Here is a 13,092-nt window from a genome sequence, read left to right as displayed (position 1 = left end):
TGTAATTTTGTAAAGGAATCCACAACCATTCCCCCTGAAAAAGCAGATATCCACTGCTTAAACCACATCTCACTGATAGCTCGTTTGTTTATAACTAAGCCGTAGAATTCAGTATTTTCTAAGAATATTTATCTTCAGAATTTTCAAGTCATCAAATGATATATTTTTCTTAACATTACCTCTTAATAGTTTTTTCCTCTTAATACCTCTTGATACTGCTTAACATTACCTCTTAATAGTTTTTTCCTTGAGTGCTGTTTCTCTAGTTTGATGCTTACTGATCATTATCAGTGGGTGAATTTTTTAAAAAATGAAAGCAATGTCATTTGTGTACCCTGAATTATTTTTTGGTTCTTGATTCAGATAACTGATATAAGCAATAGAGGTAATAGGGAACAAAAAGTGTTTTAAAACATTGAAATATATTCAGAAATATTCTCTAGTTATGAGTGACTTCAGAATATAGTTAAATGAAAATTATTTGATTATTTTTTAGAAATTATTCTTCCTTTACAGAAAAACATTATGTTTATTTGCTCTTTATTCAGAATAGTTCATTTATACTTCGGGAAAATCCCTTTTAGGTATACTGTTTTAATATGGAAAAGTATTTTTTGTCTTTGCCTTTCATTGGTCAGTTTGTGCCTGCAGGCCTGGTTCTATCACCCAGTGTGTTCTCCAGTAGTAACAAAACACTGAATTTTAGGACTGTGGAGCTATTAGTAATTTACGTAATATACTCCTTAATACCCCCCCTCCCATTATTATGCTGTCGTTCAAGGCCTGGGACAGTGGGTACAGAAACCATGAACTGAGAAGTATATGAGTTGAACGAGCTAAACTTACATAGTTAGAAAGTAAGAGAGGGGCCCCTGGGTGGCTCAGTTGGTTAAGCGACTGCCTTCAGCTCAGGTCATGATCCTGGAGTCCCGGGGGATCGAGTCCCACATTGGGTTCCCTGCTCAGCAGGGAGTCTGCTTCTCCCCCTGACCTTCCACTTCTCATGCTTTCTCTCTCTCTCTGAAATAAATAAATAAAATCTTCAAAAAAAAAAAAAGAAAGAAAGAAAGAAAACCAGTGATCCAGTTTATTCATGTTTTGAAAATCTGTAATATCCACAATTTTAAAGGTTGGGCTTAAAAAAATTTGGATAAAAATAGAGATGTTTTAAATTTACCATATGACCCAGCAGTTCCACTCATAGGAATCTATAAAAGAGAAATGAAAACATAGATCCACAAAAAGACATGTACGTGAATGCTCAGAGCAGCATTATTTGTAATGGCCCCAAACTGGGAACAATTTTAAAGTACTATCATTAATTGAATGGATAAACAGAAAGTGGCATATACGTACATGTACACACACCCACACACATGCACACACACACGTACGCCCTAGAATACTACTTAGCAATTGAAAGCATTGATTTAATAACATGCTACAACATGGATGAACTTAAAAACTATGCCAGATAACAGAAGTCAGATTGTCAAAGGCTACATATTCTATGATTCCATTTATATGAAATGCATGGAAAAGGCACAGTCATAGAGAAAGAAAGCAGATCAGTGAATTGCTTAGTGTTGGAAATGGGAGCAGAGGTTAGCTACAGATAGAAATTAAGAAAGCTTGTTGGGTTGATGAAAATGATCTATATAACTGGGCTGCGATGATGGCTGCAGAACTCTACAACTTCACTAAAATCACTGAATTATATATTCGCAATGGGTTAATTTTATAGTGTATAAGAAATAAAGCTATTTTTAAAAAGGGAGAAATGTTCTCCATACTTGAACCTTTTGAAAACAAAAAAATACAACTACATAAATTTAAAATTGGATTTTGAACCTGTCTCTCCCAGAAAGTTTCAGGTTTTGTTCTGAATTGTTCAGTGGATATAAACAGAAGTTTGCTTAAAAGACTGAAAAAAAAATTTTTGTAAGACATCCTTACAGTATCCTAGTTCTCTAACATTTCTTTTTCTTTATGCCCTTTTTTTTGGTTTATAGTTTACTCAATAACTTTCATTAAATACTGAAAGGTAGTATTTAATGATCAAACTTGTGTTCAGTCTATTAATCTATACCAGCTTGCTTTTTTAGTTCTTTAGTTTACATAGTTAACCAATTGAATCTCTTATTATTCAGTATGTATTTTTAAAAATAAGTTGGATTTTTGTGAGTCAAAGCTGCTTAAAGGATCTCATTATGCTAGTAGCTCTGTATGTCTTGCTATAAATCTATAGATTTTTACATATCAGATCTCCTTAAAGTAAGAGTTATTAAAATCCTAAATTTTTTTTCTAAATTTTTAAATCCTAATTCTTCTCCAGTGCTGCTGCTTTTGACACACTTTCAACTAACTAGTGGAAATCATGGTTATAGATTGTATACCGAACTTATGTTTGTTTTTGGATTGCAAATTGGTTGGTTGGTTTTAAATAATAGCAGTCTTTCTATAGCATAGGCAAATGTTGATTCTAGAGCATATTCCTTGACACGCAAAGCGATGATGGTGTCTAGAAAACATTTTGGAGAGCAGAGGGAATCCAATTGGATATTAAAAATTTTCCACAAGCAGTCAAAACGTATGTAATAAAGAGTTGATTGTATGGTTGATAACATGCTTGGTACAATTCAAGTGCTAGGCAAGGCAGTCCTTGCATAATAATTCATGTTATATTGTTGTGACTTTTGGTAGGATTTTTTGCAGTCATTATATAGCAGTCTGGTCCTTTATCTAAGCTGAGTACTTGACTGTTTAGTGTCAAGGAAAATGTCAAAGTTTCATTGGAGCCTTCCTGTCAGCTTTGATAAATGTCACTTCAGACTGTGAATCTTCTCAGGGACTCTGTAATCCTGATTGAGTTACCAATTTTGGCAGAGAAGGGAAGAGGTTTTAGGGAAAACCCAAGCCCATAATAAAAAAACTTAAAATGTTATTCCTTCTTTTCATGAATTTGTCATGAGTCCAAAACATTTAGATATTGACTTGTAGAGAGAGAGATTGGGCAAGCTAATTTACTCATTTTCTGTTATTAACTCTCTGTTAAACTATTATACTCTATTATATTTGTGGGATGAAAAATAAAACGATTGAAGTAATTTAAGCATTGGTTTAGTCACATTGATCATGACCTTGAGTTATATACCTAAGCTATCATTTGTAAAATTCTGTCTCTAGCTTTTTTTTTTTTTTTTTAACATTTGGAGTTATAACTGAACTGCTAAAATTTATAAAAAGAAATTTGTATGAGCTGCATGTTAAAAGTCCTTGTTCTGCTTTTACTGGTCATTCTGTTTCTATAAGGGATATCCTAACTGCTCTTTGGATATATCATTTAATACATATTTTGACAATTTACAGATTATTAGACTTTTCTTGGTCTTTCCAGATTTCTGTTCATGGATGAAGGTAAAAATGTAAACATCAGCTGAGACTGTTGGATGACACAGAATATATGTATACCTTTTAATAGAAGAAGACAAATAGAATAAAACATACAAAACTAAGTCTCTTTGAAAGCATGCTGAGTATAATTTTTTTATTATTAAGTCTCAAATGTGTATGTGTGGTTATACTTTATATTTATATTGCTATATATTATACTATATATTGCTTTTGCTTTTGCCTCTTTTCTATCCTGATACTCAAGACACCTTTTAAAGTTTAAATAGACTTTAAGGACTAGTTCATTCTCTATTCAATAAATACAAGCACCTATCATTTTCACCCTGCATATGTGAGCAATGCAAAAATGAATTAAAATGTATTTCCTGCCCTCAAATTACTATTTGAACATATTAGAATTGCTTAATCTCTAGGACTTATCACAGTTTTAAGATTTTTAGATTTTCTTCCTGCTTGTTTCCTTTGTCAGGAACTCCCATAACAGTCATTCAGAATCTTTGCTACTGCTGTAATGATATAAATCCTTATCAGTATTGATCCCTTAAAAGATCACTATACTAATGTTTTATGGGTTTTAATAGAAACTTGCTTTGGTATGTAACAGAAAATGCTAATTCAAATATGTGAATGCTTGTGAGCTACATATTACTTAGCCGAACCTTAAAGAATAGGGTCAAACGTCACTATCTTGGTGTCTGAAGCGGGTTGTCCGCAATAGGCAGAAATTACCAGTCCAAAAGACTAACATGTCAAGAGGGTTTACAGTGCTTGATTTTAATCTTCTTTTTACATACTGTGGAAATTAATGCCATCACATGGTAAGCCTAGATAAACAATAAACAATTTTGTTAGCTAGAATAGGGATAGTAATTTTGGAGTCTAAAAAAACATTTTTCATACAGTGTCCTATTATTAGAATTTTTTCCCTTTCTGCCACAGAAAGAGTTCATTTTAATTAACTCTTCGGTAAAAGACCTGAAATAAAGCTATTTAGTATGAATGAAGATGGTATTTTATATTGTTGATTATGCTCACTGATTATAATGGCACTTAACGATTTAGGTCATGCATTTTGCATTGATTACCAAAGACCTATTTCAATTGACATCTTTTGAAAACTTATATTTATATGCTTTAGATTGTCCAACCAGTAGTTTATGAGATAAGAAGTTTCCAGTTTTATTTTATTTACCAGTGGAACAAAGATTCAGGAATAAATTGTCACTAAACATGGGGATTTGGAGGAAGAATTTGAAAGCTAAAGTTGACCTTAGGATGGAATGGTCAAAAGTTAGGTAGCTGTTCTGCATTTAGTCATAATGGCATTTCTGGCCAATTTATTAATAGATTGTAACCTAAGTTGGCCAAAGTTTGTTAGTAATACAGTTTTTACAAGTTTCACTTTCAAGAGTTGCAAGCTTTTTCCTAATCATGTTTATTTGTTCGTTTAGGATTGAAAGGAGGAGCAGGAGGCACTGATGGACAGGGAGGTACCTTCCGGTACACTTTTCATGGCGATCCTCATGCCACATTTGCAGCATTTTTTGGAGGTTCCAACCCCTTTGAAATTTTCTTTGGAAGACGGATGGCTGGTGGTAGAGAGTCTGATGAAATGGAAGTAGATGGAGATCCTTTCAGTGCTTTTGGATTCAGCATGAACGGATATCCAAGAGACAGAAATTCTGTGGGGCCCTCCCGCATCAAACAAGATCCTCCGGTTATTCATGAACTTAGAGTATCACTTGAAGAAATATATACTGGTTGTACCAAACGGATGAAGATTTCTCGAAAAAGGTTAAATCCTGATGGAAGGAGTTATAGATCTGAGGACAAAATTCTCACCATCGAGATTAAAAAAGGGTGGAAAGAAGGCACCAAAATTACTTTTCCAAGGGAAGGAGATGAAACACCAACTAGTATCCCAGCAGACATTGTTTTTATCATTAAAGATAAGGATCACCCAAAATTTAAAAGGGATGGATCAAATATAATTTACACTGCTAAAATTAGTTTACGAGAGGTAAGTTAGTAGGACTTGGGATTCTGAAACCAAAGAGAATTATGCCTCCAGTCTTAGGGAATATATCTAAATAATAGCTAATATTTATTAAATGTTTAGTACACATTATTTTTAAGTTCTCATAAGAACCCTCCAGAGGTGGCGCGCCCGGGTGGCTCAGTCATTGGGTGTCTTGCCTTCGGCTCAGGTCATGATCCCAGAACCCTGGGATCGAGCCCCGCATCAAGCCCCGCATTGGGCTCCCCGCTCAGCAGGAAGCCTGCTTCTCCTTCTCCCATTCCCCCTGCTTGTATTCCCTCTCTCTCTATCAAATAAATAAATTAAATCTTAAAAAAAAACCAAAAACCTTCAGAGGTAGTACTACTATTATACCTCTTTCATGGATAAGATTATATTTTCTAAGTTTAGTTACCTCTACTAATAATTTAAATGCCAACTTGAAGTGCTAACCAGATTATGTACTAGGAAGCCTAATACTGGCTTTATGCTACTCAAATTTTATAGGTATGGTTTATGAGCTGTGCATTGTAATTGAAGTTGATGTATAAGATTTTTTCTAAAATTGTTAATTTGGAGTAATAATTATATAACTGAAAAGATATTAATTTAAAATAATTTATAAGCATACTGCTTTAATATATGAGTCCTTATTTGTTCTATTTTTAGACATCATTTTTCAAATTGGATTATAATCCTGCAAAAATGGCCATGTCGGTTATCTGCTTAAAATGCTTAAATGATCCCACATACTATCTACCATAAAGTCCAGATGCTTAAGCTTAAAATGAAAGGTCATTTTCAATCTGATTTCTACCCATAAATGTTTATGCATTTCCCTAAGTTTGCTCTATTATTATCTTATATACATTTATGTCATCGTCTAAGTTCTAACCTATGGAGCACTGTTGTTCCTTACTCTGCCTTGAAACCTGCTACTGGTTTAATGTTTAGTTCAAGTATTCTGTACTCTCAGAAGCTAAGGAGGGTAAGCTGGGTGCCCTTTGTCTCAGAAAAGACTTCTGCACCTCTGTGCTAACGTTATACTGTATTATTATTCCTGGTTTGCTTCTGAGTTCCTTGAGCATTCCCTGAGGTGGGATCTGTGTTCATGGTCCCTAAGCTCAGTATCTAGAAGGAATGTGTGGCATATAGGAACACTCAGTAAACATTTGTTGACTAAACTAATAAAATGTATTTCTTACCCTAACATTTTTCCTTCCAAAGAAGTTGGTAGTTGCTCTTATTCTAATTCCCCTCACTCCTAAATTTCTCCCTCTTTTCTTGTCCAGCCCCATCCCTGCATCTTGAATGTTGTAATGGCAACCTCCATTTCATTTCAAGACAATGTGGAAGACCTCCTTTACTTCTCTTTCCTTTCCTTCCCTTCCCTTCCCCTTCTCCTTTCCTTCTTTTGTAGTATGTCTGATCATGCATGTCCTGAAGGGAATTTTTTAATAGGGGAAAAAGTCTTAAAATTATTGATATGCTTTTGGAGGTTAAGATTTTACCTTATGGGGGTGCCTGGGTGGCTCAATGGGTTAAGCCTCTGCCTTCGGCTCGGGTCATGATCCCAGGGTCATGGAATCGAGCCCTGCATCAGGCTCTCTGCTCAGCAGGGAGCCTGCTTCCTTCCTCTCTCTCTGGCTGCCTCTCTGCCTACCTGTGATCTCTGTCTGTCAAATAAATAAATAAAATCTTAAAAAAAAAAAAAAAGATTTTACCTTATGGTTTCATCCTTTATACCAAGTTTTGTTGTTGAGTTTTTGAAGTTCTGAAGTTTGTTAATTTTATTTGGTCTATTTTAGGCATTGTGTGGCTGCTCAGTTAATGTGCCAACAATGGATGGAAGAACCATACCTATGTCAATAAATGATATTGTGAAGCCTGGAATGAGGAGAAGAATTATTGGATATGGGCTGCCGTTTCCAAAAAATCCTGACCAGCGTGGTGACCTTCTAATAGAATTTGACGTGTCCTTCCCAGATACTATATCCTCATCATCCAAAGAAGTACTTAGGAAACATCTTCCTGCCTCATAGAATGAAAAACTTTGTTACCCATATTTTGATAAGGCACTGAAAATATAAAAGGACTGGCAGTTTACTGATGTAGATGTGAATTCTGTATAAAGATGTATAAATTATCTTGAGGATTCATTAAATTGCATGAATAGAGACGGGTCAAATAAATAGGCAAAAGGGATTTTTACAGTTAGAGATGAAGACACAACCGTTCACTGTATTTTATTTCATTTCTCCCAAATCAGAAATTTTTAATATTTTGCTTACATGTAAAATTTGTTTTTGTGGTGTTAGTGGATATATTTCTAATAAAGTACTAGACTATCCAAGTACTTTATTTCTTTTATCTTTACATTGTCAGTATGATAGTTTCTCATTTTTAATGGAAACTTAAGTTCTTAATTCACCTACACATGTGATATATATTTCTAGAAAATAAAAACCCAAGTAATTTGGAAATGTGGTTAACTAGATTTAAATCTCCAACTGAAATGTTGCTATAGGGCTGGGACCCATAAAGAATATTCTAATGCATATGTTTTACCATTTTGGTTTTTAAAGTATGCTGTAGCATTTCTTTTTTTTTTTTTTTTTTTTGCTGTAGCATTTCTTAATAACATGGTTGTAATGTTCTTAAGGCACACCTTTTCATCAAAAAGAGTAAATTAATGCAATTTATCTCCTGTGGAAATCCCAATTGCCTGAATTACTGATATTTTAGAAATAGGCTGTTTTTAAAATGCCATATGTAATTTTATGCAAGTTGACTATATATCTTGGACTTAATAAATTATAGGCACATTTTATTGTCCACTAGTTTAAAATAACTTGTTTAATAATAAATGTGTTTTTAGAGGAAATATTGTTACTTGGAATTAATTTTCCAATTACACAATCTTCTATAACTTACTCATCATATGCTATATGTATCTTATGCAATTTCCCTAAAAAGAATAAACTACCACTATGGTGTTAAACCAAAATACAGGGAAAATAAACACTAACTGCTGCTTATGAATGACATTGCTACTACTTGTTATGCATATAAATATTTTACTTTTTCATATGTATAGATTGCATTTCTTGGGTGTTTTAATTTTTTAAATATATTTACATTTCAAAATTATTTTGCTTTTTTTTTTTTTGTCCATAGTAAGAATGATGTCTTGAAACAAAGTTTTTGGTTCAAAAGTAGCTCTTAAGATGACTGATCTATGTACAAGGTACACTGGATCCTATCACCCTTCAGCAGAGTATGAGGATTCTTTTAGAGATAGAGTAAATGGGCTCTAATCACCACATACTTTATAGCCTGACTGCATTGTAACTGACATGCCATAAAGCTTAGCTTTTTAAAAGTATATCGTTCAGTGGTTAGTATATTCACAGAGTTGTGTAACCACTAAATCAGAATGTTTTCATCACCTGAAAAAGAAACTCCATATCCATTAGCACTCACTTCCTATTCTTCAGTGTCTGGGGAATACAAATCCACTTTCCGTCTCTACAGATTGGTCTATTCTGGGCATCTAGTACAAATGGGATCGAAGAATATGTGGTTTTCTTCCCTCAACCTCTTAACATGATGTTTTCAAGTACATCCATGTTGTATCATGTATCAGTATTTTGTTCTTTTTTACGGCCAAATAATGTTCCATTCTATGGAGATAACCACGTTTTACTTTTACATTTATTAGCTGATGGACATTTAGGTTATTTCCTCTTTTTGGCTGTTGTGAATAATGTTGCTATGAACTTTTTTTTAAAAAATAAGATATGATTTCTTTTTTTTTCTTAAAGATTTTTATTTATTTATTTGACAGAGAGAGATCACAAGTAGGCAGAGAGGCAGGCAGAGAGAGAGGAGGAAGCAGGCTCCCCGCTGAGCAGGGAGCTGACGCGGGGCTTGATCCCAGGACCCTGAGATCATGACCTGAGCCGAAGGCAGAGGCTTTAACCCATTGAGCCACCCAGGCGCCCCACTATGAACATTTTTGCACAAGTTTCTGTGTACATAACTTTTCCATTTTCTTGGGTATATATATCTAAGAATAGAATTGCTGAGACTCAACATATGCTTTAGTTGTAAATGGAATCTGGCTGGCTCAGTTGGTAAAGCATGCGACTCTTGATCTTGGGGTTGTGAGTTTGAGTCCCGTGCTGGGTGTAATGGTTACTAAAAAATTAAAGAAAATGTTGAAAATGCCAGAGAATTCAGCTAATCATACTTACTACTCCACCTAATTCATAAACAATCCCTTTATTATTTTGTTCTCTGAACAACAGTTTAAACTCTTAGGAGGGGCGCCTGGTTGGCTCAATTGGTTAAGCATCTGCCTTTGGCTAGGGTCATGATTTCAGGGTCCTGGGATGGAGCCCCACATTGGGCTCCCTGCTTGGTGGGGAGCCTGCTTCTCCCTCTCCCTCTGCTGCTCCCTCTGCTTGTACTCTGTCTCTGTCAAATAAATAAATAAAATCTTTAAAAAATAAAACTCCTTAGGGAAGTATGTCACAAAAATTTTCTCACAGGTCTAAAGAGAGCTGAAAAGCATCAGTCAAGAGTGGTGGATGTGGTTTCTATACTAAACCCACTGTCATTTATTGCAATTTTTTTGATTAAGCATTTTCTCCCAAGTTAAATAAGGATTTATAGACTAGGTAGATGGATAATCTTTGGATTAAAAAGTATTTTTTGAAGTACAGAATTATTCGTTTAGTAGTAAAAAATAAATTTTCATTGCTATATAGAAACAGTATGCCAGTATCTTTCTTGCCTTAAAGGATACTGATAATGCCTTAGCATGTAGTTGGTTCCCAATTTTTATTTGTTGAGTGCTGAATTAATGTAAAAATAGAGTTTGAAGTTTTCTTATTTATGTAAATTGTGAAAGTACTTTTGGTTTTATTTATTTATTTATTTAGTACTTTTGATTTTAAAAAAAATTCTCTTTCAATTCAACCTCGAACTTGGATACCCGAAATAGTTTGGCAGTGTTGGAGATGGTAGTAAGCTAATTGATAGCGATGTTTATCTTTCCTACCAGAAAAACCAGATTGCTTATGCTTTATAATTAGGATGTCTTTAGGCAAGGTGTGAACTGTTGTGTTGTCGCTGACCTAACAATCTCAACTGTGTTATATGAAGCCACTTCACACATTTAGTTCATTTACTTCGCTGCCTCTGAATGCATCTGAGTTTGTGACCTTTTATCTTTTAGCTCATTACTCCTGCCTATTATTAGCCTTTCTTGGGGGCAAGGAATTGAAAATACTTTTGTTTATTTTATTTTATTATTTATTTAAGATTTTATTTATTTATTTGTCAGAGAGAGTGAGCACAGGCAGACAGAGAGGCAGGCAGAGGCAGAGGGAGAAGCAGGCTCCCTGCTGAGCAAGGAGCCTGATGTGGGACTCGATCCCAGGACCCTGGGATCATGACCTGAGCCGAAGGCAGCCACCCAGGCGTCCCAACTTTTGTTTATTTTTAAGAAAAAAAAAAAACTAGTTATGATGGAAAAAATGAAATTAATATATGTGATTAGACTTGGTAAATGGCTTAGAAGTAATTATTCTTGTATTCCAAGGACTATTAACCTCATAGTGTTAAGCTTAAACATTACCCAGAATCCAATACAATGGTTATGCAACAGTGTGTAGTGTAGTGTACTTATCTATATACTTGGCTTTTATACGTATATATTCCCACTTTATGGAGAATTATAGAAAGTAATGTGGTTTGTTAGTTTTACATTATAGCTTCATCAATATTTATTTGATTAGACAAGTTCTATAGATTGAGTATTTCAAGCTTTTTATCATTTTTTTCTGTGATTTTTTAATTCATAAAATTCATAAAAGTTTTGGAGCTGGGAGAAGTTTAGAGATCACATTTTCTAGATGAGGAAGTAAACCCAGAGATGCTAAGTGACTTGCCTATAGCTAAAAAGCAAGCTTGTAAGGGAATTCTGAGATACCTTGTTTCTTATTTTCTGTAACAGTTCCAATTAACATGTTATGATGTCCCCTGTTGTTAAATTTCCAAGATTTAACAGATTCTGTTAAAGTACATTTACCTACTTCTTCATGTGGTCTGTATAATTCAGCAAATTTGAAGTATTTTGAGTCACTTGTGAACATGTAGAATATGAATCTATAATTTGATGGTGTTAACTAGAAAACTTGAAAGATTAGTTATGAAAACTGCTATTTTTTTAAGAAGGGAATTAAGAGCTCAGAATTGAAATGTATACATCATTAACTTAAAAAAATGTATGCCAATGTTATTCTCAGAATAATTCAAGGCCACATCTGATCTTTTAGATAAATAATATAAATTAAATTAATACTTTCCCAAGTAAAAAAGTTACTACCCAAAATATGTGATATTCTATCATTGTAAAGAGAGATAGAGGAAAGAGTTGTTGAGAGGAGGAAGAGGAGGGGAGGAAGAAAAAAACCCCTGCAGCTTTTACTGAGAAAAATTTTTAATGAGTACAATGGTTATGGAAGCTCTATAATCATTTGGAAATACAGTAATCTCTCCCAAACTAAAAATTAATAGGTACATCTCTGTAGCCTTTAGAAATTTGGCTCCTATGAATGCAGTTCTTGAGCCATTCTTATAGAGAAAATTGTTTTCAATTTTTTTCTCATTTTAAGTAAAATCTATGCCACACATGGGACTCTAACTCATTACCCCAAGATCAAGAGTTGCGTGTTCTGTTGACTAAGCCAGCCAAGCTCCTGTCTTATAGAGATAATTTTAAAAAGAGGAAACTGGAGGTTGGATAAAGGAAAGGAGAGGAAAGTAAAATGGCAGAGGAAAGTAAGTTTCAGATACAGTCTTAAACATGAGAAATAAAACCAGAGGCAAAGAACTCCATTCCTTTTTCTGTTAAAGGGATGGCACTGAGATGAATATGAAATGAATATGAATATGAAAAATCTGGACAGGAAGTAGTATTAAGTTACATGTTCTGTATTAGAGAAAAGCTTGAGAAATATTTACATTAAAAATTTTTTTTGAAGATTTTTATTTATTTGTTTAACAGACAGAGATCACAAGTAGGCAGAGAGGCAGGCGGGGTGGAGGGGTGGGAAAGCAGGCTCCCCACTGAGCAGAGAACCCGATGCGGGGCTCAATCCCAGGACCCTGGGATCATGACCTGAGCCGAAGGCAGAGGTTTAACCCACTGAGCCACCCAGGTGCCTCCATTTTCAAAAAAATTTAAAAAACTTTTATTTATTTATTTGATAGAGAGAGCACAATTAGGGGAGTGGCAGGCAAGGAGAGGGAGAAGCAGGCTCCCTGCCGAGCAAGGAGCCCAACGAGGAACTCCATCCCAGGACCCTGAGATCATGACCTGAGCCAAAGGCAGACACTTAACTGACTGAGCCACCCAGGCACCCTTACATTTTTAAATTTTTTATTAAGTTAAAAGTTAGACAATATTAAGAGTTTTTTTTTTTTTTTTTTAAAGATTATTTATTTGAGAGAGAGAGAGAAGACGAGCAGTGGGAAGGGGCAGTGGGAGAGGAAGAAGCAGACCCCCCGCTGAACAGAGAGCTCAATTCTGGGCTCCATCCCAGGACTGAGATCATGACCTGAGCCGAAGGCAGACACTTAACTGATTGAGC

At 34.6% G+C, this 13,092-nt stretch overlaps 1 protein-coding gene across 2 annotated transcripts in view; it reads left to right on the top strand.

Moving 5' to 3' along the window:
- The window catches only part of DNAJB4 (DnaJ heat shock protein family (Hsp40) member B4), a 45,611-nt gene extending 37,030 nt beyond the window's left edge, over nt 1–8,581 (top strand). For both annotated transcript variants that reach the window (XM_080801529.1, XM_080801528.1), the window contains exons 2-3: nt 4,866–5,434; nt 7,240–8,581. In XM_080801529.1, coding sequence (XP_080657655.1) covers nt 5,000–5,434; nt 7,240–7,473 — 669 coding nt within the window. In that variant the 5' untranslated portion in view covers nt 4,866–4,999 and the 3' untranslated portion in view covers nt 7,474–8,581. The remainder of the gene's footprint in view (nt 1–4,865; nt 5,435–7,239) is intronic.
- The last annotated feature ends 4,511 nt before the right edge of the window (nt 8,582–13,092 follow it).

The sequence above is a fragment of the Martes martes genome (genome assembly GCF_963455335.1).
Source record: "Martes martes genome assembly, chromosome: 4".
Classification (NCBI taxonomy): Eukaryota; Metazoa; Chordata; class Mammalia; order Carnivora; family Mustelidae; genus Martes; species Martes martes.
This window is presented reverse-complemented; position numbering and strand designations above follow the sequence as displayed.